The sequence below is a fragment of the Hippopotamus amphibius genome, chromosome 16 (genome assembly GCF_030028045.1).
Source record: "Hippopotamus amphibius kiboko isolate mHipAmp2 chromosome 16, mHipAmp2.hap2, whole genome shotgun sequence".
NCBI lineage: Eukaryota > Metazoa > Chordata > Mammalia > Artiodactyla > Hippopotamidae > Hippopotamus > Hippopotamus amphibius.
The window spans coordinates 48,556,627-48,583,516 of record NC_080201.1 but is presented as its reverse complement, the minus strand read 5'-3'; the positions used below and the strand labels follow the sequence as shown (position 1 = coordinate 48,583,516).

The 26,890-nt window shown below is 37.2% G+C and overlaps 1 protein-coding gene across 10 annotated transcripts; it reads right to left on the bottom strand.

Moving 5' to 3' along the window:
• Positions 1–44: 44 nt before the first annotated feature.
• Positions 45–24,745, bottom strand: LOC130838810 (zinc finger protein 570). Of its 10 annotated transcripts, none has more exons than XM_057712427.1 (5): positions 24,595–24,744; positions 23,650–23,724; positions 19,053–19,179; positions 18,631–18,726; positions 45–4,436 (listed from the first exon to the last, which is right to left on the bottom strand). In XM_057712427.1, the coding sequence occupies exons 2-5, from the start codon at positions 23,680–23,682 to the stop codon at positions 3,082–3,084; spliced, it is 1,611 nt and encodes a 536-aa protein (XP_057568410.1). In that variant the 5' UTR covers positions 23,683–23,724; positions 24,595–24,744; the 3' UTR covers positions 45–3,081. The 10 variants fall into 10 exon arrangements, with proteins under 10 accessions (XP_057568410.1, XP_057568411.1, XP_057568409.1 ...); XM_057712428.1 differs by lacking the exon at positions 24,595–24,744 and adding an exon at positions 24,521–24,588; XM_057712426.1 differs by lacking the exon at positions 24,595–24,744 and adding an exon at positions 24,401–24,584.
• Between the last annotated feature and the right edge of the window lie 2,145 nt (positions 24,746–26,890).

Genomic DNA, 26,890 nt, shown 5'->3' with positions numbered 1-26,890 from the left:
TACTAAGTGAAGTCAGTATGAAAACGCTATATATAACATTCTGGAAAAGGCAGAATGACGGAGACAACAAAAAATTTATGTTGTCAGTGGTTAGTGGGTAATGAGGGATAAATAAATGGAACACAGAATTTGGGGGGCAGTGAAACTACTCTGTATGATATTATAATGGTGGATTTGTATCATCATAACATTATCCAAACACATGCAATAAACAATACCAAGAGTAAACTCTATTGTAAACTCTTACGGAAAGAAGTCAGTCATAAAACACAACATATTGTATAATTCCATTTATATCCAGGATAATCAAATTCATAGAGGCAGAAAGTAGATTGGTGGTTGCCAGGGCTTGGAGTGACTGGGGAGAAATAGCAAGTTATTGTTAATCATACTGATGATAAAATGTAGTACACACAAATGGTAAGTATGTGAGGTGATGGATATGTTAATTAGCTTGCTTGTGGTGATCATTTCACCGTGTATAAATGTACCAAAACATTATCTCAATAAAACTGGGGGAAAAAAGAATGATGGGGAAAAAACATGTAGTAAGTAGGCTATAAACCTCTCAGTATTAAAAATAGTCATTCTCAAAACACTGATGCCTGGAAGGATAGTCAGCAAATTGTTAACAGTGATTGCATCTGGAAGTCGATGGTATACGAGCTTCTTTCTGAAGAAAATGGTGACTATGGATTGGATGAATAGTGAATATGGTGTGCCTGAGGTATAGTGAAGAAATAACTAACAAAAGCAAATATGACTTAAATTTTTTTAATTATGAAATAGTTTAAATATACAGAAAGATACAGAGAATAAAAACCACAACCAGCTTTATCAATTTAGAAGAACTGGCCATAGTTATTTTTTAAAGAAATAAATGATTAGAAGAAATCCCCCTTTGCATCCTTTCCTCAATCTCATTTTTCTCCCAGCCCAGAGGTCATCACAATTTGATAATTATTTCCATGAATGTTATTACACTATTTCCACATGGTAGTTAGCCATGAAAAATATACATAATGTTGATTTGCATGTTTTCAAACTTTATATAAATAAATGGAAGCTTATCATACAAAATACCCTCTAGTTCAATTTCAATATTGTTTGCGATGTATCCATGTTGATAAAGGTATCTCTAATTCATTAATTTCAACTTCAATTGTAACTTATTTAAACCCTAATGGTTGTTTTGCTTGCCTTAAACTTTTCATTTTCACAAACAACACTGAATTGGGTCTTCACATACATCTCCCTGAACACATGAGGAGAGGCTCTCTAGAGATTTAAGTGTGGAATTGCTGGGTCAGAGTATCCACATCTTCAACTTTACTGGATATTGACAAATTATCCTTTTTAAAAAACTATTTTCAACTGCACTGTATGGATATTTGTATTGCTCCACATCTTCCCAGTAATAGGTACTGTGATGCTTTTGTTAATGTGATGATTTCAAAATAGTTTGCTGTGGTTTTATTTGTTTCCCTTACTGCCGTGATATACATTGTCAGTTATTTTACTACTCCCAAATCCATTGTTTCTCTACTGGTAGAAACCATCTTTATCACATGCAAAAATTCTGCAAATAGATTAGATTCAATAGTTTTCTTGCTGTTCTTTAGAATTCATACTTCATAGATGAATTTCAAAACCAAGTTGTGAAATTAAAGGGTAAAGAGGAATTTTGGTTGGAATTGCAGTGAATTTGTAAATTAGGCATAATATTGAGTCTCTTCAGCCTAGGCTATATAATACACTTTGATTTATTTTATTGTTCTTCAGTTTTCTGGGCCTAGAAAATCTATTGTTTTAACTCCATGAGGACATGGTCTTTGTATCGATCATGTTGTCTCCTCACATCTAAATCAGTGTGTGGTGAACAGTAGCTACTCAATATTCACTGAATGAATGAAACTGTATAGACACACACATTTGACTGTAATTTTCTTCCCCAATCCCCTTTTGGTTTCAATTTTATAATGACTTGATAAAAATTTATAAACTTTATACTTTTTCTATGGTATGAAACAGTTTAAAGGCTTTTGAAATCACCTAGATTCACCCATATGGTTACTTGGGACTGATGTCTTTTTATGCTACAGTATAAACTTCTGTTTTTTGGGTTTTTGGAGTTAATTGCAATACTTTCTGTTCTTTTCTTGATCTAAATATAAGCTCTATATTCTCAGTGAATCTTCATTTTCTTTAATTAGTTTATCCAATTCTTTCTCTTCAGAAACCTCCTAAAACTGATTGTGTTATAGTTCTACTACTTTTGTCTATATCAGTTACTCACCTAGAGTACAAACACTCCCACATATATTCTAAAGTTTTTAGGTTTTCCCAGTTCTGACCTGCTGCTTCCCATGGATGTTCTGCTTTGTTCACTGAGGAATCTTGTTTTAGCTGTAAGGATTAAATGAGTTAATATATGTTAAGTATGTAGAATAGTGCCTGATGCATAGTAGGCACTCAATACATGTTAGCTATTATTTTTTAATTGAATATCTGCTATATTTGATGCACTATGTGAAGTACTTTGCATGCAAATTTCTTACTTAATATGCACCAAACTACAATAGACACTATTTCATTTAATACTCATATTTCTACAATATCCTTATGATCCCTATTTTAAGAATTAAAGAAAACCCTGAGGTATAGATAAGCCAAGCAAATTACTCAAAGTCACACCATGCCACAGTAGTGGTAGAGCTATGATTTTCCAGAGTCCTGGAAAGTGCCTAGTGCCCAGAGAGACTGGAATAAAATAAGGCTGAAAGCTATAAAAGAACCAGGTAATGAAGCTCCTCATAGACAGTTTTAAAGACTGTGGCTGTTAGCTTAAGAATAATAGCAAGCCAAAAAAATTAACTGGAGGCAGTGATGTGTGTATTCTTACACTTGAAAAAGATCAGTTTGGGTGCATGGTGTGAAATGAATTTAAGAGGACCAAAAGTTGATACAGGAAGACCTGTTAGAAAGTTATAGAGTGATCCAGGTGAGATGAATCTTAGACTAAGATGACAACATTAGAGATGGAGAAAAGAGTATAAATTCCGGAAGTATTTATGAGATAGTTTACAGGACTTGGTGATTGACTGGGTTGGGTGGTGACAGTGACTCCCCAAAATGGATTCTCTGGTGATGAGCAAGATGTGCATGCTGCCTGAAGGTTTTCTTGCATTCCTTACATTCATAGGGTCTCTCTCCAGTATGAATTCTCTGATGTTGGGCAAGGGATCCACAGTAGCTAAAAGCCTTTCCACAAACATTACATTCGTAAGGCTTCTCTCCAGTATGAACTCTTTGATGTTGAGTAAGGGATGAATCATTGCTAAAAGCCTTCCCACATTTAATACATTCATAGGGTTTCTCTCCAGTATGAACTCTCTGATGTTGAGCAAGGTAGGCAATCTGGCTGAATGCTTTCCTACACTGCTGACACTTATAAGGCTTTTCTCCAGTATGAATTCTCTGATGTTGAGCAAGGTGTGAATTCTGGCTGAAAGCCTTGCCACATTCCTTACATTCATAGGGTCTCTCTCCAGTATGTATTCTCTGATGTACAGTAAGGTATGCACGAAGGCTAAATGCTTTCCCACAGACATTACATTCATAAGGTTTCTCACCAGTATGAACTCTCTGGTGTTGAGCAATAGATGATCTATTGCTAAATGCTTTCCCACATTCAATACATTCATAGGGTTTCTCTCCAGTATGAACTCTCTGATGTTGAGCAAGGTAAGCAAACTGGCTGAAGGCTTTCCTACACACCTTGCATTCATAAGGTTTTTCTCCAGTATGAACTCTCAGATGTTGAACTAGGTGTGCATTCTGACTGAAGGCTTTCCTACATTCCTTGCATTCGTAGGGTTTCTCTCCAGTATGAATCCTCTGATGTTGAACAAGATTTGATCTCTGGCTGAAGGCTTTCCCACATTCTACACATTTATAGGGTTTCTCTCCAGTGTGAATTCTTTGATGAAGAGTAAGGGATGAGCTCTGGCTGAAGACTTTTTCACAGTCATTACATTTCAAAAGTTTCTTCTCTGTATAGATACTCTTGGGTTTAATGGCCATTAATTTTTTTTTAAAGCTTTTATGTGTGCTATGTTTATGTACTTTCTCCTCTTTGGGGATTATCTGTTGTGTATGAAGTAGTGTGTTAGGATGGAAACTTCCACAAGTTTTGTTATATTCTTGTCCTCTTTCATTAACAGGGGCTTCTTCATGAGTGATTGTCTCTTCCTTGATACATGCCTTCTGATTCACCGGTTCCCTCTCAAAATGGTCCTCACATTTCCATTCTTCTTTCAAACTGGAGTACTCAAGGCCACAGCTTGTAAGTTTTTCTATTACCTTCAGAGAGGATCGTGCTTCATAAATGTCCTGCTTTGGGGTTAATGCTTCAGTCTCACACACAGATTCCCAGTCTGAAAAATAATAATAAAAAAAAGTCTCCTCTATTATGTACCAGAAGGTACATTTATGAAAGTAGTTCTGAAGTGTGCAAGAACAGAAACTGAAAATAGATCATAGAGAAACTTGAGGAGGAATGATTAGAATTATAAAAAAAAATCAATAAGGTAAATCTCAGGTCAAGAAACAATTATCTAGGTGGTTGGACTTGGCTATAATTTTATGCATGTATGACTAATATAGGAACTGAAATAATCTCCATTCTTATAGTTACTTATTTCAAAAACATTCACTGAACCTTGTACCAAGTACTGTTCTATATGCTTTCATATTGGAGTGAACAAAGATCCTTACCTTCATGGACCTTATGTTCTTGGGGGAGACAGGAAATAAATGCTAAATAAGTAAATTTTATTGTATCTTTGAAGGTACTGAGTGCTGTAGAAAAAGAAAAGCAGGGTAAGAGAGATCAGGAGTGTTGGTGAAGTCAAAGGTAGGAATCATTAATAACAACATTAGAGCAAAGATTTGAAGGAAGTGAAAAACTCAGTCACTTAGATATTTAGAGAAAGAACATTCTGGGCAGAAGAAACAGCCTAAAAGAAGAAGCATGTTTGGTTTGTTTGAGGAATAGCAAGAAGGCCAGTGTGGCTGGAGAGGAATGACTAGCAGGAGATGAGGTCGGGGGTAAAGGATTATCACATTATTAAAGTTTTATAGGCCTCCTAAGGAATTTGGCTTTTACTCTGAGTGAGATGGAGAGCCACTTGAAGTGGTATGAATACAGAAGTGATATCTAGTTATGGTTTAATGAAAATATTGGAAAGTGGAGGGCAAGGGGAGAATGAAGGGGACCTATTATTGTAGCAATCAATGTGAGAAATGATAATGATTCAGACCAGAGAAGACATCAATTGGAGGTATACAGAGGTGGGTAGATTCTAGGTATATTTTATAGGAAAAGCCAAGAGGATATACTGACAGATTTGATATAGAATGTAACGGAAACAGATAAGACAAGCATGCCTTCAAAGTTTATGGTCTGAACAATGGAAGCCATCAACACTGATGAGGGGACTTCCCTGGTGATCCAGTGGGTAAGACTCCATGCTCCCAATGCAGGGCACCCAGGTTCAATCTCTGGTCAGGGAACTAGATTCCTCCAAGCATGCCACAACTAACTAAAAAAAAAAAAAAAAAAAAAAAAAAGATCCCACTTGCTGCAACTAAGACCTGGTGCAGCCAAAATAAATAAATAAAAACAAAATATTAAAAAAAAAGTTGATGGGAAAGTCTATGGGTACAGCAAGCTTAGGTAGTGAGGTACAGAAGATCCAGAGTTCAGATTTAAACATCATTTGAAATGGAAATATTGAGAAGGCAGATGGACACATGAGACTAAGTTTAATATATGATATGGGGTTAATATCCAAAATATATAAACAGCTCATACAATTCAATATCAAAAAGAAAAACAACTCGATTAAAAAATGGGCAGAAGACCTTCTTTTCCAAGGAGATATACAGATGACCAACAGGCACATGAAAAGATATTCAACATCACTAATCATCAGAGAAATACAAATCAAAACCACAATGAGATAATCTCACACCTGTCAGAATGGCTATCATCAAAAAGACCACAAATAACAAATGTTGGTGAGGATATGGAGAAAGGTGAACCCTCCTACACTGTTGGTGGGAATGTAAATTAGTGCAGCCACTGTAGAAAACAGTACAGAGGTTCCTCAGAAAACTAAAAACAGAACTACCATATGATCCAGCAATTCCACTCCTGGGTATATATCTGAAGAAAATGAAAATATTAATAAAAAAGATATATGCACCCCAATGTCCAGGGCAGTATTATTTACAATAGCCAAGATATGGGAGCAACCCAAGTATCCATCAACAGACGAATGGATAAAGATTTGAGAGAGATATATATACAACAGAATACTACTCAGTCATAAAAAAGAATAAAATTTTGCCATTTGCAACAACATGGATGGACCTGGAGGGTATTATGCTTAGTGATGTCAGACAGAGAAAGACAAATACTGTATGTTATCACTTATACAAGCAATAAAAAATAAAACAAACCTAAATGATAAAACAAACAAATGAACATAACAAAACAGAAACAGACTCACAGAGAACAAACTAGTAGTTACCAGTGAGGAGAGGGAAGCAGGGAGAGGCAAGATAGGGGTAGAGGATTTAGAGGTACAAACTACTATGCATAAAATAAATAAGCTACAAGGATATATTGCACAGCACAGGGAATATAGTTGGTATTTTATATTAGTATAAATGGAATAAATCTATAAAAATTTTGAATCACTATGCTGTACACCAGAAACCAATATAATATTGTAAATCAACTATAACTCAAAAAAAAAAAAAAAAAAAAAGAAGTCGGGACTACAGATTTTTAAACTGGGAGTTGCCAGCAGTTAGATGGTATTTAACTGCTATATTACCAAGAGAATAAGTGTAGATAGAAGAGAAAGAAGCAAGGAGTGAACCCTGGAGCTCTCCAACATTAAGATATTCAGGAAAAGAGAAGAAACCAAAAGAGATTAACAAGGACAAATGTAAGCAAGAAAAAAATCAGGGCTGAGAACATTAATACCATATGACATTAAATGTCATAATAAAAATCAACTTGTTCAATGATTTATATAGAAAAAGTATAAAATATGCTTTCATAATAACACACACAGTTTGGAATATATTATTAAGAAATGTCACAAAAGGGGTTCCATGGTGGTCCAGTGGTTAGGACTCCATGCTTTAACTGCTGAGGGCACAGGTTCAATCCCTGGTCAGGGAACTAAGATCCCCCAAGCTGTGCAGCATGCCCCCCGCCCCACCAAAAGGACATCTAATAACAGTAACCATGAATAAGAATTATCTTTCTTTATATACAAAGTATATATACATTGGAATTTGCAAAACACCACATATAAATAATTAGATAAATAAAAGGCACAGAATGTAGAAGCTGTGCAGGAAATTCCTGTACTATTTATACTTTATTTTTTCAAATAATATTTTTTGCAATTTTAGAATCATCTTAAAAAGCAATAGAAGAAAGCATAAAGAAAATAATTAACCTCAGAAGATATCTTCAACATTGACAACAACAATAATGAAGAGGGAAAATATCTTAGAAATAAACAACTTCACAAGAAAAGAAAAAACTTTACAATTCTAATGAGGGACCACCCCAAAAATTTTGAGTAAAGGGAGAAGATGCACACTTTGCTTTTGTATATGAGGAACCAACAATGTAAAGCCACAAAGTCTCACTAAATTTACCTATTATCTCCATTCAATTACAGTCAGAGCCTATTGTGATTGCTTAAAAGAATTATGCAATAAAGAATTTGTCAGATCAGGCTTCCTGACTTCAGGTTATACTACAAGGCTACAGTGATCAAGACAGTATGGTACTGGCACAAAAATAGACATATAGATCAATGGAACAGGATAGAAAGCCCAGAGATAAACTACGGTCAACTAATCTATGACAAAGGAGCCAAGGATATACAATGGAAAAAAGGCAGCCTCTTCAATAAGTGGTGCTGGGAAAATTGGACAGCTACGTGTAAAAGAATGAAATTAGAACACTCCTTAACACCATACACAAAAATAAACTCAAAAATGGATTAAAGACCTAAATGTAAGGCCAGACACTATAAAACTCCTAGAGGAAAACACAGGAAGAACACTCTTCGACATAAATAACAGGAAGACCTTTTTTGATCCACCCCTTAGAGTAATGGAAATAAAAACAAAAATAAATAAGTGGGACCTAATGAAACTTCAAAGCTTTTGCACAGCAAAGGAAACTATAAGCAAGACGAAAAGACAGCCCTCAGAATGGGAGAAAATATTTGCAAACGAATCAACAGACAAAGGATTAATCTCCAATATATATAAACAGTTCATGCAGCTCAATATCAAAAAAAACAAACAACCCAAGGCTTCCTAGGTGGCGCAGTAGTTAAGAATCTGCCTGCCAATGCAGGGGAAATGGGTTCGATCCCTGCTCCAGGAAGATCCCACATGCTGTGGAGCAACTAAGCCCATGTGCCACAACTATTAAGCCTGCGCTTTACAGCCTGTGAGCCACAACTATTGAGCCCATGTGCTGCAACTACTGAAGCCCACACGCCTAGAGCCCGTGCTCTGCAACAAGAGAAGCCACGGCAATGAGGAGCCCACGCACCACAACAAAGAGTAGCCCCCACTCACCGCAGCTAAAGAAAGCCCGTATACAGCAAAAAAAGACCCAACATAGCCAATAAATTAATTAATTAATTAAAAAATAATAATAACTTTAAAAAAACAAAACAAAAAAAACAAACAACCCAACCAAAAAATGGGCAGAAGACCTAAACAGGCATTTCTCCAAAGAAGACATAAGGATGGCCAAGAGGCACATGAAAAGCTGCTCAACATCACTAATTATTAGAGAAATGCAAATCAAAACTACAATGAGGTATCACCTCACATCAGTTAGAATGGGCATCATCAGAAAATCGACAAACAGTAAATGCTGGAGAGGGTGTGGAGAAAAGGGAACGCTCTTGCACTGTTGGTGGGAATGTAAATTGATACAGCCACTATGGAGAACAGTATGCAGGTTCCTTGCAAAACTAAAAATAGAACTGCTGTATGACCCAGCAATCCCACTACTGGGCATATACCCAGAGAACACCATAATTCAAAAAGACACATGCACTCCAATGTTCATTGCAGCACTATTTACAATAGCCAGGACATGGAAGCAACCTAAATGTCCGTCAACAGATGAATGGATAAAAAAGATGTGGTACATATATACAATGGAATATTACTCAGCTGTAAAAAGCAAGGAAACTGGGACATTTCTAGAGACATGGATGGACCTAGAGACTGTCATACAGAGTGAAATGAGTCAGAAAGAGAAAAACAAATATCATATATTAACACATATATGTGGACTATAGAAAAATGGTGCAGATCAATCAGTTTGCAAGGCAGAAATAGAGACACAGATGTAGAGAACAAACATATGGACACCAAGTGGGGAAAGCGGGGAGGGTTGGGGGGAAATGAATTGGGAGATTGGGATACCAAATAGTACACTCTAAATATATGCAGTTTATTGTATGTTAACTGGGGAAGGAAGGAAGGAAGGGAGGGAGGGAGGGAGGGAGGGAGGGAGGGAGGATTTGTCAGGCCTTTGTCCCTATTTCTCAGGAGGTAACCTCTAAGCCATCTAAACTCCTAGAAGGTGTGTCTTTGTTATTCATGGTGAGCCCCTTTGACTATACCTGATAGTTAATACTAATAAGGTGACTCATGATGAACCCCTAGATAGTTTTTGCTAATGAGATGACTCAGGTTGGAGGCTAACCATGCTTGAAAGACCAACCATATGATTAAAGGATTGGAGCTTTGAGCCACCACAATATCAGTCTGATTTTTCGGAAAGCAAGGAAGTCTGGAGATTGAGTCACGTTGGGTAATGATTCACTCAACCATGCCTATATAATGAAACAAAAGAAAACAAACACTCACCCCACCCAAAAACAAAACAAAAGAAACTCTGAACACTGAAGCTTGAGAGAATTTCCCTGGTTGGTAATATTCTTTTCAATACTGAAATGCCTGGTGGGCCCTGAGGTCAACAGAAACTTCACATTTGCAACTCTTCCAGTCCTCACCCTTGGTGTCTCTCTTTTGGCTAGTTCTGATTTGTACTCTATATTACAGTAAAGCTGTAATCATAGTATAGCTCTTGCCTGAGTTCTGTGAGTTGTTCTAGTGAATTATTAAACCTGAGGGTGACTGTAGGCACTCCCAAACATGTAGCAAGCTGGTCAGAAATGAGGGTGGCCCTGAGGATCCCCTAACTTGCAGCTGGTGTTTGAAATAAGCACAGTCTTGTGGAGTGCTGTCCTCTCAGATTTTGCAGTTTGGCAAACTCACTACAAGAATTTTTTTTTTTTAGGGAATTCCCTGGTAGTCCAGTGGTTAGGACTCAGGACTTTCACTGCCTTGGGCCCAGGTTCAATCCCTGGTTGGGAAATTAAGATCCCACAAGCCTTGCAGCATGGCCAAAAAATAAAAACAAAACAAAAACACCGGACTTCCTAGGTGGCGCAGTGGGTAAGAATCTGCCTGCCAATGCAGGGCACAACCGGTTTGAGCCCTGCTCCAGGAAGATACCACATGCCGCAGAGCAACTAAGCCCGTGCACCACAACTATTGAGCCCATGTGCCACAACTACTGAAGCCCATGCACCTAGAGCCTGTGCTCTGCAACAAGAAAGCCCACCGCAATGGGAAGCCCACACACCACAACAAAGAGTAGCCCCCACTCACCACAACTAGAGAAAGCCCGTGTGCATCAATGAAGACCCAACACAGCCAATAAATAAATAAATAAATAAATAAATTTATAAACAAACAAGCAAACAAAACCAAAAACACCACAATTAAAAAAAATTTTTTTTAATCCTAATGTTCATCAAGAAAATAAACATGAATCCAGGATAGACTAAATGTTAGCCCACAAAACAAGTCTTAATAAATTTTTTGAAAATTGAAATCCTATTAATATCTTTTTTAATCATAATGGAATGAAGCTAGAAATCAATAGCAAAATAAAAATTGGAAAATCCATAAATACGTGGAAATTAAACAACACAAACTTAAACAACCAATGGGTCAAAGAAGAAATCACAGAAGAGTTTAAAAATATCTTAAGACAAATGAAAATAAAATGACATACCAAAATTTATGGGATGCATCAGAAGCAGTGCTTAAGAGGGAAATTTATAGCTGTGAAGGTTTACGTCACAAAAGAAGAATGATCTCAGATCAATAATATTAACAAAGTAGAAAAAGAGCAAGCTAAGCCAAAAGTAGAAGAAAGAAGAAAATAATAAAGATTCAAGCAGAGATAAACCAAATAGAGAATTTAAAAAGTAATAGAAAGAATCAACTAAACCAAGAGATGGTTTTTCAATAACAAAACAGATGAACAAAGGTTAATTACACTAAGAAAAAAGAGCAATTCGACTAAAGTCAGAGATGACTCTAGCCAAAGCATTTAGGCAAGAAAAACAAATAAAAAACATCCAAATGAGAAAGGAAGAAATAAATTATTTCTGTTTGTAGACATCATGATCTCACATGTAGAAATCCTAAACACTCCACAAAAGAAAAACAAACACCTATTATAAATAACAAATTCAGCACAGTAGCAGAAATCAAAGTCAACACACACAAATCAGTTGCGTTTCTATACACTACAATGAACAATCTGAAAAGAAAGTTAAGAAAAAAACTCCATTTACAATAGCATCAAAAAGAATAAAATAGGGACTTCCCTGGTGGTGCAGTAAAGAATCTTCCTGCCAACGCAGGGGACACAGGTTCGATCCCAGGCCTGGGAAGATCCCACATGCTGCAGAGCAACTAAGTCTGTGAGCCACAACTACTGAGCCTGTGCTCTAGAGCCTGCGAGGCACAACTATTGAGCCCACATGCCACAACTACTGAAGCCCATGCTCCCAGAGCCCATGCTCCGCAACAAGAGAAGCCACTGCAATAAGAAGCCCATGCACCATAATGAAGAGTAGCCTCCACTCGCTGCAACTAGAGAAAGCCCGCCTGCAGCAATGAAGACCCAATGCAGCCAATAAATAAATAAATAAATAAATTTATTTTAAAAAAAGAATAAAATACTTAGGAATCAATCAAGAAGGTGAAAGACTTATACAATGAAAATTACAAAACATCACTGAAAGAAACTAAAGATATAAATACATGGAGACATCTTGTATTCATGGATTAGAAGTTAATATTGTTAAGATGTCCATACTACCCAAAGCTATCTACAGATTCAATGCAATACCTATCAAAATCCCAATGCTTTTTCCACAAACAGAAAAATCGATCCTAAAATTCATATGTAATCTTGATGGACCCTGAACAGTCAAAAGAATCTTGAAAAGGAAGAAAGTGGGAGGTCTCACACTTCCTGGTTTCAAAACTTATTACAAAGCTACAGTACTCAAAACAGTGTGGTATGACATATATATGGATTAGAAAATAGAGAGCTCAGAAATAAACCCTCACATATATGGTCAAATGATTTTTGACAAGTGTGCCAAGACCATTCCATGGGAAAAGGACAGGCTTTTCAATAAAAGGCACTGGAAAAATTAAATATTCACATGCAAAACAAAGAAGTTGTTACACAATATACAAAAATTAACCCAAAATGGATCAGACTTAAATCTAAAACTTAAAACTAAAATAATCTTAGAAGGAAACATAGGGAAAAATCTACATGACGTTATATTTGACAATACTTCTTGGGTATGATACCAAAAGCGCAGGTAACAAAAGAAAATAGACAAATTGGACTTCATGAAATTAAAGACTTCTGTGCATCAAAGGACATAATCAACAGAGTGAAAAGGCAACCCATGGATGGAATGGGAGAAAATATTTGCAAATCATGCATCTCAAAAGAAGTTAATATCCAGAATATACATATTAAAAAAAACTCCTAAAATTCAACAAGAACACAATTAGATTATCATATTGGACAAAAAAATGTTTAGCTATATACTGTTCACAAAAGAAACAGAGAAAGTAAAGAGAGTAAAGGGGTGGGGAAAACTAAACTAAGGAATTATTTACAAAAGAAGGCTAATATAGTTATATTAGTATTAAGCTAAATAGTTAAGGGAAGAATCATTACTAAATTTAAAGAGTAACAATAATATAAGAATTCACCAGAAAGATAATCTTTCTGGGATTACCAGAAAAATAATCTCCAAAACATATCACCTTATAAAATACTTTCAAAATACTGCTCAAAGAGATATTTTAATTAATAAAGACACAGAAGAATTGACCAGTACAATTAATGAACTTAATCCAATGAACATATACCAAATGCCATACTCCACAAGCAGCAAACAGACATTTTCCAGAACACACAGAATATTTACCAAAATTAACCTAAGACGTAAAAGAGGTTTCAAAATATTTCAAAGAATGCATGTTAAACAGACCATATCCTCCAATCACAGTGTAGTTAAACCAAACAAGAAACTTAAAGATTCCATATAATTCATGGTCAAGAAAAAAATCAATGGAAATTAGAAAATGCTAAGATATACATGATAACAAAAATACTACATATCAAAACATGTGGACTATATTCCTAATATTGTCTTAAATGTTTATAATAGAAAAGAGAAAGCCTCAAAAACACTGAATTATCTAAGTTTAAAAGCTAAAAACGAGAAAATAGCATAAAAAATATAGGAGGAATAAAATAGTAGAGGAGAAATACATGAAAAAATTTTAAAGATAAATTAGAGAGGATCAGTGAAGTAAAAATTGTCAGAAAACATTAATTTGAAAGATTTGTTTCTCCCTTTTTAGAAGGAAAAAGTGGTCATAATTACATATATTATCAACTTTATTTATTTATTTATTTATTTATTTTTGGCACACAGGCTTAGTTGCTCCACGGCATGTGAGATCTTCCTGGAGCTGGGATCGAACCCGTGACCTCTGCATTGGCAGGCGGATTCTTAACCACTGCGCCACCTAGGAAGCCCCAACATATACTATCAACTTTAGATAAAATAATAAGTTTAATAAATTTGAAAACTTACAGGAGAGTATAATTTTTTAGAAAAAATAGCATAACTCCATGAGTATAGGAAAAATAAAAAACACAAAATCTTATAATAGAAACTGAAGTATTAGTTTAAATTCTTTTCACATACAAAAAATCCCTGGCCAAGATGAATAAAGTTCTACCAAACATTCAAAAAACAAATATTTTTTATTTTACCCAAAAGCTTCTAAGGAAGATAAAAAGGAATACTCACCAACAGATTTTATGAGACTAGGGCAACCTTGATTCCAAAATCTGATAAGAGTATGTGAAAGGAAAACTGAAGGCCAACCTCACTGACAAACAGAGATGCAAAAGACCTAAACAAAATGTTGGCAAATAGCAACTAGCTATGAATGGAAAAGATAAAGATGGGTTTGTCTCAGGAATACAAGCTTGGTTCAACATTAAAAATGTCATATGTAATTCACTACATAAACAAGATGAAAAAGTAAAAATCATCTAATCATCTACAGATACAGAAAAACATTAAAACTGGAAAGCTTTCTACAATCAAAACTCTAGCAAACAGTAATGAAAGAGTATCTACCAGAAACCTTTAAACATCAGAATTATTAATAACAAAATATAAAGCACCTTCATTAAGACCAGAAATTGATAAAAATGCCTGCTGTCACTACTTTGGCTCATGCTGTATTGGTGATCTAAGACCGGGTAATAGAAAAAAGAAATTAAGGGTATAAGAATTTAAAATGAAGACTGCTATTATTCACAGACATGCCCACCCACAGAAAAAGTCAAGGAAATCTAAAAACTACTGGTATTAATAGGAGAGCTTGGCAATGTTGCTGGATATAATGTCAAAGTATAAAAGTTAACTCTATGTATGAGCAACAAATTGAAAACACAGACAACATTAAACACAGGAACAAAACTAAAATGCCTAGGAATTAATCTAATAGAAGATGTGCATGGCTTTTATGGAGAAAATTATAAAACACACTGAAGGAAATTTAAAAACCTAAGTAAATGGAGAAATAAACTATGTTTATGAATAGAAAAAATATTTTCAAAATTCATATATAGAATAAATAAAATTTGAAAAAAAAAAAAAGTCCATAGCTTTTTGTTGTTTTCTGGTAGAAACTGACCTAAACTTTAATTAGATGTCCAAAGAGCAAACAAGAAATTCTGAAGAACATAAACAAGGTATAGGGACTTACCCTAAGGATATTCAGTCTTACATTAAAATATTTTATTTAAGATAGTGTGGTACTGGTGTAAGAAAACAGAATCAATGGAATGGAACAGAGTTCAAAATCAGACCCATAAATATACTATAACCTGATATATTAAGAGGTAACATTCAGAACAATGAGCAAAGAGAGCTCATTTCTTCAGCAAATGTCTGGGACATTTGGTTTTCTGTAAGGGTAGAAATTAAATACTTACGTCAATCTCAAAAGTCAATTTCAATTGGATTATGGCCCTAAATGTAAAAGGAAAATCTTTAGAAGACAATTTGAGAACACCCATGTGACTTCAGAATACAGAAAGGTTTCTTAAAACAAAATATCAAAATCAAAAACATAACCTACATAAATCAAAACCACAATGAGATATCATCTCACACATTTCAGAATGGTGATCATTAAAAAAGACCACAAATAACAAATGTTAGGGAGGATGTGAAGCAAAGGAAATCCTCCTACACTGCTGGTGGTAATGTAAATTTGTGCAGCCACTGTGGAAAACAGTAGAGAAGTTCCTCAGAAAACTAAAAATAGAACTACCATAAGATCCAGCAATTCCACTCCTGGTTATATACCAGAAGAAAATGAAAACACTAATTTAAAAACACATGGATAAAGATATAATGGAATTATTTACATATATATATAAAAATATGGAATTCTATACATTAAAAAAAGAATGAAATTTTGCCATTTGCAACAACATAGATGGACCTGGAAAGTATTATGCTTAGTGATAAGTCAGAAAGAGAAAGACAGATACTGTATGTTATCACTTACATGTGGAATCTAAAATATAAAACAAACAAATGAACATAACAAAACAGAAACACACTCACAGATATAGAGAATGAACTAGTGGTTACCAGTAGGAAGGCATAGGGGAGGGGCAGGATAAGGATAGGGGCTTCAGAGGTACAAACTACTATGTACAAAATAAATAAGTGGGAATTCCCTGGTGGCCTAGTGGCTAAGACTCGGTGCTTTCACCGCCCTGCGCTCCGGTTCGATCCCTGGTCGGGAAACTAAGATCCCACAAGCAACACGGCACAGCAAAAAGTAAAAACATACATACATACATAAATAAGCAACAAGGATATACTGTATAGCACAGGGAATATAGCCAATATTTATGATAACTTTAAAACTATAAAAATATTGAGTCACTGTGTTGTACACCTAAAACTAATATGATATTGTGAATCAACTGTACTTCATAAAAAATATATATATTCCCAAAACTGAACAAAGAACTTGAGCAGGCACTTCACAGAAGAGGAAATCAAAATGGCCATTTACATATATAAAAAGATGCCAAATTTTTTTAGTAATCAAGGAAATTCAGATGACAAGTATAAGGAGATAATATTCTACACCCATCAAATTCACAAAAATTTTTTAAATTTGTCAATTCTGAGTGTGGAGCAATGAATTTTCTCACACACAGCTGTTAGAAATGTAAATTAGCACAAGTAATCTGGAAAGGTAAATAGCATTATGCAATAAATTCCTGGTTATATTCTCTACATGAACTCCAGCATATGTGCATCATTAGTCATGTATAATAAGGTTCATAGCAATAACATTTATAATAACATAAAACTGAAACAACTCAAGTGCCCTTCAATGATAAACTGATCTTGCACAGTGGAATACATTATATTTCAACAGGAAAAAAAAATTTCAATGAAAAATAGTTACTAAAATCAACATGGATAAATCTCAGGAATATAATTTTGAGTTGAAAAAAAAAGAATTACCTACACAATATATTTCTGTGTATAAAAAATTGAAAATATTCAAATATAAATTTTTTGTTTAGGGATATATGGCACAACTATAAAGAAAAGTCAAGAAATGATAAGCAAAATTGTAGGATAATGGTTATCCTAGTGAGGAGTGGGGCTGGGCCAAGAGTAGGGAGTGATTTATCACTAGGCAGGGGCCCTTAAGGTCCTAAAAATGGCATTGACAATCTTCTGTTTCCTAAGTTAAGAAGTAGATACATTTTTTGTTATATTATTACTTAAACTACACATTAAGGTTAATATAGTTATGTGTGTATGATATATTTAATAATTAGTAAATAAAATTTAGCCATATATTCTTTGACACTACAGTTCCACAACAAAATTTTTTCTTAGAAAACTGAACAAGAACATAAAAGATTGGTGAGAGGTAGTGGAAGGGATGGGGATGAGTTAGGGAGTAGTATTGACAGAGATGTTTACAATAACCCTAATTTTCTTCTGAACTTTAAGTCCTCATTTTACCTTAATGCTTCCTAAGTCTATCTGAAAATCCTTCCTACACCACAAAGCTAAACTCTTAATTTCTTCTCCCTCAAATGTTTTCTAGCTTCTGACCTGTTTTTTTTGGTTTTGTTGTTGTTTTTTGGCCATGCCACGCAGCATGCGGGATCTTAGTTCCCTGACGAGGGACCGAACCCATGCCCCTTGTAGTGGAAGCATGGAATCTTAACCACTGGACCATAAGGGAAGTCCTTGTTTTTGTTAAAGACCATCTTCCCAATTAACCAGACTCCTCTCTCATCTCTCTCTGAGCTTCCTTTATGTCAGCTTATTTTTCATGTATGCAGTTTACAGCTATATTGTATTTCTGCTTGTATCTCTGCTACAATCCTATCAATTATTTGATTATTTACATAAATGTATAACACCCTAGCATCTTGCAAGTACTCTGTTTAAAGTATAAATTCAATAAATGTTGCTTAAAGGAAGGAATGAACTGATCATTAGAGAAAAACAAGGCATTTAGAGATAAACTACTATTTATTACAATAATAGCAGCTAACAGCTTTTGAGCTCATAATATGAGACAGGAACTGTTGGGGGTACCTTTCAAATATCCCATTTTACAGATGACAAAACAAAGGCACAGAGAGGTTAAGTAACTTTCCCAAAGTTTCACTGCATGTAAGTCTCAGAATTTGAACTTGTTACTTCAGTTACAGCTGTCTGTAATTCATCAAAAGTTCAAAAGTTCATCAGATTAGGAAAAGATTTTTTAAAGACTGGAAGAGGCTTATGAAACTGGGAAGGAAGGCGACTCAGAGAATAGATAAGAGGGGGCAAAATGTGAAAGGAGAAACAGTTTAGAATATCAACTTTGGGAGAACAGCCTAAAAGGACTCAAGTTTCTACTAAGACCTAGGACATTTGAGAGGAACATGCCAACAACAAAGAAGAGTGAAGAGATGTGATACCTTTGAGTCAAGCTGGGCTGTCACCTGCAGAGGTTTTTGCCTGCCTATTCCTCTTCACTCACCTGAGCACAATTCTTTTGTCAGCTCTCTCTTCACCATCCAGGGCTCCTTCCCTTGTTCCAGCAATAATATCACACTTGGTTTAGAAAAGCAAAGTCCTGCATATAAGAAACAGAATTTGGTCATGCTGTAGATATCTCAGAACTCACATCCAGTTCTTTGATCATCAGGGAAGAGGTAGCTTATAGTAAGTCACAGAAAACTGTGATAAGGACATGTATTCAAAGGACAGGGAAGCTGAAGCTTCCAACACAGATTAATAATAAACCCGTTCACTGCCAACTCCACAAATATTAACCTGTTACTTTGGCACAGGCAGAAGACATTCAGCCAAGCACCACAGATGCTATCCAAAAATTCACAATGGTGGTAGTAAAGTGCCCCTTATGAGTAGAAGTTCAATGTTACAAGAAGATATTCTTACCCAGTGATGCCAAGATCCTGTAGTTCTCCAACATCACATTACTGTACAGATGCCTTTGAGAAGAATTTAGACAATCCCACTCCTCTTGGGAGAAGTCTACAGCCACATCTCTGAAGGTCACCAACTCCTGAAATGAAATAAATGAAGTGAAATAACCTCATCTCTTCTCATACTCACCTCATTCATTCTGCCCCAGGCACATGGGGCTCTCCCAGATATTACATCCTCAAATATGTCAAGAATGTTCCCCCTGAGGACTTCTGTACTTCTCAGATCATTCTGTATAAAAAAATAGCAGTGCTCTTACCCCGATTCCCTATTCCCCTAACCCTGATTATTTTTCTCCATGGTACTTAATTATTTTGTTATTTATTGTCTGCTCCTCACCTCCACTAAAATGTAAAGTCCATGAGGGCAGAGTATGTTTTTGTTTTGGTCACTGCTATATCCCAGTTATAGACTAGTATCTGGCACACATGAGGCATTCAAATATTTGCTGAATAAATTGAATTAATGAATGAATGGTTTGCAAAGTTCAAGAAGCTATAAGAGGATCAAAATGAGACCACAGGGACTTCCCTGGTGGCACAGTGGTTAAGAATCCACCTGCCAATGCAGGGAACGTGGGATCAATCCCTGGTCCAGGAAGATCCCACATGGGACACTGCAACTGAGCCCATGTGCCACACCTACTGAGCCTGTGCTCTAGAGCCTGCGAGCCACAACTACTGAGCCCAAGTGCCACAACTACTGAAGCCTGCGTGCCTAGAGCCTGTGCTCCAAAACAGGAGAAGCCATCTCAATGAGAAGCCTACACACTGCAATGAAGAATAGCCCCTGCTCGCCACAAGTAGAGAAAGCCTGTGCACAGCAATAAAGACCCAATGCAGCCAAAAATAAATAAATAAATAAATTTATTTAAAAAACAGGAGGCCATAAAGTGCCTGCTGTATCTCTGAAAACTGTGTTAGACCAAGCAAAACAAATCAATTCCATTAAAATTCAAATACTTTAATCCAGAGTACTTAAACTTTGTGTAAAGAAATGAGTGTTCCACTCATAATACTGTTTTTGCCTATAGGGGCTGAGCAAAGTTCTTAAAAACTTGGAGCTATGCTATGATTCAGCTGGATTCTGGGTTTCTATAATGTGACCACCTGATGAAAACTAGCATTATGTGTTTGTGTGTAGGGATGGACACACACACACTGTAAATTTTTTTCTTTTTTTTTTTTTACAGAATTAGAAGAGGTGAATCTGTCAAAGCCAGAAGGTTTTTTTATTGGGCATTTGATACAATTTTGTCATAATTAAAAAAACTTTCTCTACAAAATAAAAATTCTTAAAGTGTTTTTTCAACACTCAGTAACTTTTTTTCTTATTTAATTATATGAAGTAGTTTGTGAATTTCTCCCTTTCTGCCCTAGCAATAACATCCCTCATATATTGCAGAAACGCTCCTGTTAAAAGTTTGGTTAGTGTGGTTTATGTGCTTCCAAAAATATTTTCCTTAGCTTACATAAATATGTATAATAAATGTACATTTTTTATATATGACATACACATTTTTTTCACTGAGTCTGTAAGTTAATTTATACAGTCAATGAAAATAATTACAATGTCAATATAAGGAGCTTAAATTCTAACCTTAAAATATTTGACCTCTAACAAAGACCCTCTTAAAATATCTGAATTCTAACCAAATACTTGGTTTCAAAATCCATTCATAATTATAATCAAATCAGTCTGAAGAAAGTCAACAGATCCCTTTACCTTTTTGTCTAGCAGAAACGTGATTCCCAGCTGAGATGACTTCCCCTGAAGTCCTGTCACGTGGTGACTGTCTTATTTCTCACATTCCTGTACTACAGTACATGGAGGTGAGGTAGGTGACCTCTTTGCTCCTTACACTTGTTTTCAGACCACTGCCCCACCCTCTTCTCTAAAATATACCTAGTTTTCAGTCTCATGAAATCAGGCTGTGTCACTATCCCTTCTTGTTTTAATTATCTACGAGTTCCTGGTAGGTACCAATTCTCTGTCATTCCTTGAACAGCTTTGGCATCTGTCTCACTGTTATTCTCTCCAATGCTACTCCCATTATACATAACCTTTGGTCATTTCAGCATCCATATAAATAACTCTCCCAACAACCTGGCCTCTCAGTTCTCTGACCCCACCTTCTCCAATCAGCTTGTCTTCCACACTTCTGCAGTTACTCACTTTTATGATCATGCCTTAGACCTTGTCATTACCAATAAGTACCAAACCCTCCATAATCTCAGCTCTCCCACTCTCACTTCCACCTCCTATATTCCAATTTTTTTCCTCTGGTACCCCAATTAGGATAATTCTTTGACTCCCACTAGGGCCTACAAATCATTGATCTTACCACATTTTCAATGTTCTTCACCCCCACATACCCTCACTTCCTAGAACAACCCTTTGTTGTAATCACCCCCATGCATATATCCTCAACTTCCCTGCCCCTCTCTCATTTAACTATACTCACCTGGTTAAACCACAGCCATCACTCAGCATACTCTGTTTCTGTACCCTGCACAGCTGAACTTGGCTAGAGAAATCATGCTAACTGGTCTCACTTTAAATTCATGATCACTAACTTCAAGGGGCCAAAATGATACATTTCTCTAGTCTATTCATTTCCCCCATCCTCCTAAATGACCATTTGATACTTTCTTCTCTTTCCTCAATCTTTAATACCTCCTCCCCCATGCTTACTATCAGCTAAGGATCTTGCTTTGTTTCACTGAAAAAGCAAAAGCCATTTTAAGAGAGTTTCCACAAATTCCCACAACATCTACACATCTACTTGCATCTGGCCCATATACTCTAACTAGATCCTATTACTATAAATGAACAGCCCACTTTCCTAACAAAGGGCAAAAGCCCTTCCACTTGTATCCTAGAACTCAGCTCCTCTCAGCTATGCAACCACAGTGTTCCAGCAATCCCCTCCTCTCTCCTCTTCATCAATTTCCCCTCCTATTGAATCTTTTTTTAAATTAATTAATTTATTTATTTACTGGCTATGTTGGGTCTTCATTGCTGCACACGGGCTTACGCTAGTTGCGGTGACCGGGGGCTACTCTTGGTTGTGGTGCGCAGACTTCTCATTGCAGTGGCTTCTCTTGTTGCGGAGCACAGGCTCTAGACTCAAGGGCTTCAGTAGTTGCAGCACATGGGCTCAATAGTTGTGGCTCATGGGTTCTAGAGCTCAGGCTCAGTAGTTGCGGCACACGGGCTTAGTAGCTCCGTGGCATATGGGATCTTCCTGGACCAGGGCTCGAACCCGTGTCCCCTGCATTGGCAGGCAGATTCTTAACCACTGTGCCACCAGGGAAGCCCCCTCCTATTGAATCTTTAACATCAGCCCACAGACATATACCCATGTTTAAAAAACTTTGTTGACCCCAGTTTCTCCTTCAGTTACCACCCATTTTTCTTATTCCCTTACAGCTAAACTATTTGAAAGAGTTGTCCATAGTTTCCATTATTTTTCTCCCTGCCGTGAAGAGGAATGACATAATATGACATGTAACAGGATCATCTTGGCTGCTCTGTTGGGAAGAGAGTAAAGACAGTAAGGGTGGAAGTAGAGGGACAAGTTAGAAGAGCATAGCAATCATCCAGGTGATACATGATGGTTTACACCAGAATGGAAACTGGTGGTAGTAAAAAGTGGTCAGATTCTGGATATATTTTGAAGATATATATTTTGAAGATTCTGGATATGTTAGGAAGAATTTCCTAATGGAAGACTTTTCGCTTAAACATCTTAGATGGGGAAGTATGTAAGAGTTTTCTAATTGATTTTCCTGTTTCTGTCCTTGCCCCATTTCAGTTTATTTTCAATAGCAGCCAGAGTGATCCTATTAAATGGAAATCAGATCATGCCAATTCTATGCTCCAAAACTTCCAATGGCTCATTTCACTCAGTTTGAGACATCTGAATTTGAGGTATCCATTCCACAACCACATGAAGCTGCTGGGTAGGTAGTTGGATATATGAGTCTGGATTTCTGGAGAGAGTTCTGGGCTGTATACAATTTGGTAGTTGTTGGCATATAGGTATTTAAAGCTGAGAAACAGGGTGAGATCAACAAAGGAGTGAGTGTAGATAGAGCAGAAAAGAAAACAAGGACTAAGCCCTCTTAGTTAATAGGTGCTTAGTAAAAACTGAATAAACATTTGGGCAGAGACTAGAATGAAGAAGTTGTATCTTCTGTATCTGGGGGAACAGGATTCTCGGCAGAGGGAACCATAAGTACAAGGCTGTGAATGAAGAATGTACTCAGCTCACTACAAGGCAGCTAGTGTGGCTGGAACTGAGTGAGTGAAATTTAGAGTGAGAAAAATTAGATGAAGTCAGAAGGATAGCCAGGGACCAGATTATGTAGTGCCTTGCAGGCCAAGGCAAGAACTTCAGCATTTATCCGGAATGAGGTGGGAAACCACTAGAGAGTTTTAAAAAGTGATGTGATTGGTCACCCAGAAGTTTCAGCAGAAGGAAAATTAATGTCTGCTTGTTTTGAAAAGCAGAAAATATTTCAGGAAAGAGAAAACACTAACTCACCTGGCACACGGCTTTAAGAAGTCCAACAGCCATTCTCTCCTCCCTTTGACTCTTTTCTTGAGAAATGGCAGTGTCCTTAGATGAATGCGACAGGGAAGAGAGCATGAGAAACTAGGCTGTCCTTGCAGCATCCAGAATCACCAGGCTAGAATTTTTCTGCTTTCCTCTGTTTCACCCTTCCCTCCAATAGAGAGAAAGCATAATGGAGACCTAGGAATCTGCTCGCATACAATTTAACCTGTGCCTAAAGCACTTCCTAATTTATTATTTTAACAACAGATTTTCTAGATTTTACAAATAAAAACTCCAAGTAATGTAATCATTTGCATAAAGATATACAGCTAATAAATAACAGCACTGAGATCAAATAAAGGTCTTCCTGACTCGACTTTCCTTCTCTTCAGTAGGTCAGTGGTTCTCAAACTTGGTAGCACACCGGCATCAGCCAGCTAGCTTTAATAGATATTGATGGCACAGAGTCTCACTCAGTCCCTCCCCACCCCCCCAAACACACACACACACACACTCACACTCACAGATTCTTAAAAACTACAGCGTCAACCACCATCTTACACAGATCACAGTCAGCAGCCATGGGTATGGGGAGTTTCACACGGTCTTCCTCTCCCATAGCCCCCAGCCTCAAATACTAGGGTATCACAACCGATGATCTCACTCACACACTACAGTCACAAAGAGGCCGATGATACAGGAACAACGGGAGACAGAGTACCCTCCCGGCCCCACTCACAGTCTCACACTCTGTGGCACCAAATATCGACTCAATCGCAACCAGTCATACAGATAGGATGTGTACAGGCACATCGGGTGACAAGACTCGAGCACTGTAAGGTATCAACCACCGTCTCACACGAAGAGTCACATAGAAGGCCCGGGGACCGACGTCCGGGTGGCCCACAGGTCACCCCTCGACCCACTTCCTACCTGCAGAACTGAACTGCCGGAAGACCGGGTCCCAGTCCGGAAGGCTCGGGTCACCTCCTCTCGGGCCCACGTCCTGCCCTGAATCTGATGGAACCCAGCCTCCGCGGGTCCGGAAAGAAGCGACTTGGCCTCCGGAGGACACAAAGGGGCAGCGGGCCCAGTGCTCGCGGGGGCCACTGGGAAATGTAGTCCTGACCAGAAAAAGCCTCGGCACCCCGGAGGACAACTGCCACAGCTCAGCTCCGCTGGGGGTTCGTAACACCGCCCCCTCTGCCCCAGCTCATGCCACGCCGACCTCTCCCTGGCCTTGTAAAAGGAGCCTGGAAGACTCGATCGATTCCTCTCAGCTCCGAGCTTGGGTCCGTCACAGAGACTTGGGCCCAGCGTCACACTGGACAGTCTGGGATTGAAGTGCGCAGGCACAAGGGCTCGGTGCACCTCTCTTAGCAACGCAGCGGAGAATTACACGCCGCGGGTTAGCCACCTGGGGTCGGGTGGTGTGTGGGCGCCCGCTACTACGCGCATCTACACAAAATGCGTGAGGAGTGAGTTCCTCTATTTGAGCTGGGGGACGTAAAAAAAGTGTGTGATCGGGCAGTTGAGAGTGGAGTGCGCAGGTGCATTAGGCTTCTACCCAATCCCGCCTTCTCTGGGGCGTTCTTTCTCAGGGAATGGTTTACCTTGAAAGCAGGAGGGGAGGGGTCAGGGTAGAGGGTGTCATCCTTTGCATGTGGTTCCTGTATTTGTGATTTAGTGACGGTGGATACGAATGTGTCCCCTCTTTCTAAAATGGCTCCTCCGTGGGGTATCTTCAAAGTTCCCTTGCTCCCTACATTCAGATACAAGTGTCACATCTCCAAGAGGACTTCCCTGATTACACTTCTTCCCCAACACTCCATGCCTCCTTAACCTGAATCTATACCCCCTTAGAACAACAGTGTTTATATTTTAAGTTTTTATTTAAGTTTCTGTCACCTGACTGATTTTGTGAGTTTGTGCACCACACTTTGATTCTGTCATTGTGTGAATCTGTTTCTGCGATAGTAACTATGCAAAACTCTGTGTGTTGGGGTAAGCATGGTGCATTTCTGTGACCATGTGTGTGATTGTGTTATTGTGTGTGACATTTGTGATGTTAAATGTGAGAATGTGCCATGATAGAAAGTGACTAACTGGTGGAGAGTGGAGTAGGAGTGTGGTATGATAGTGTGTATGGCAGACGTGAGGATTAGACCAATGGGTATGGATTTGTGAGAGGAATTCTGCCCTGCGGTATCCCATTAGAAAGCACCTACTGTGTGCCAGATGCTGTTTGAGGTGCTGGGATAGACACAGAGAAAATAAGCTTTAAAAAATGGTGAATAAAATATTAGTGAGTGGAAGGGCAAATTCAAGAAACCTGTTATATGTGTATTTGGATAACAAATATATATCTGGATCTACACAAAAGAGTGAAGAGCACCAGAGATGGAAACTACAGGGTTAACACATAATACTATTTTCTTATTATTTAATTGTTGCCAAAATATAAATTACTGTTTAAGAAAAAGTTTATATATATTATTAATATATGTTAGCAAATATAGAAGCAAATTGTATGACAGCAATAGCACAAAGGCCAGGAGAAGAGTAGTACATGGAAGGGAATAAACTATTGTAAAGATTCCAATATTCTATGGGAAGTAATATAATATCACTTGAATGGCCACTGTGATAAGTGAAAAATGTATGCTCTAAGCCCTAAAGCAACCACTTAATTAACAAAAAGAGTTATTGCTAATTATCCAACAAGGGAAATGAAATGGAGTCACAAAAAATACTCAATCCAAAAGAAGTCAGAGGAGAAGAACAAATTACAGGTGGGAAACAAATAGAAAGATGGAAGGTTTATATCAATAATCAGATTAAATATAAATGATGTGAACATCCAATTAAGAGAGACTGAGTATCAGATCAGATAAAAAAGCATAACTCAACCATATGCTGCTTATGAGAAATTCACTTTAAATATAAACGTCAAAAGTACACCAATAGGTTAAAAGTACACCAATAGGTTAAAAGCACAAGGATGAAAAAAGACACACCATGCTAATGCTGTGTGAAGAAAGTGGGAATGACCCTGGATTTTGCAGTGGGTTCTTAAATATGACACCAAAAGCAGAAGCAACCAAAGAAAAAACAGATAAGTTGGACTTTGTCAAAGTTAAAAACTTTTGTGCACCAAAGAATATCATTAAGAAAGTGAAAAGACAACCCACAGAATACTGAAAATATTTGTAAATCATATATCCGATAA

What these genes read in the sequence shown, in the direction of transcription:
- LOC130838810 (XM_057712422.1), bottom strand. Translation starts at nt 23,754, where the DNA reads ATGCTCTCTTCCCTGTCGCATTCATCTAAGGACACTGCCATTTCTCAA. An exon ending in TTCTTAAAGCCGTGTGCCAG is followed by an intron (nt 19,180 to 23,649) that starts GTGAGTTAGTGT and finishes ATTTCATTTCAG; the next exon opens with GAGTTGGTGACCTTCAGAGA. An exon ending in GACAAAAGAATTGTGCTCAG is followed by an intron (nt 4,437 to 18,630) that starts GTGAGTGAAGAG and finishes ATTATTTTTCAG; the next exon opens with ACTGGGAATCTGTGTGTGAG.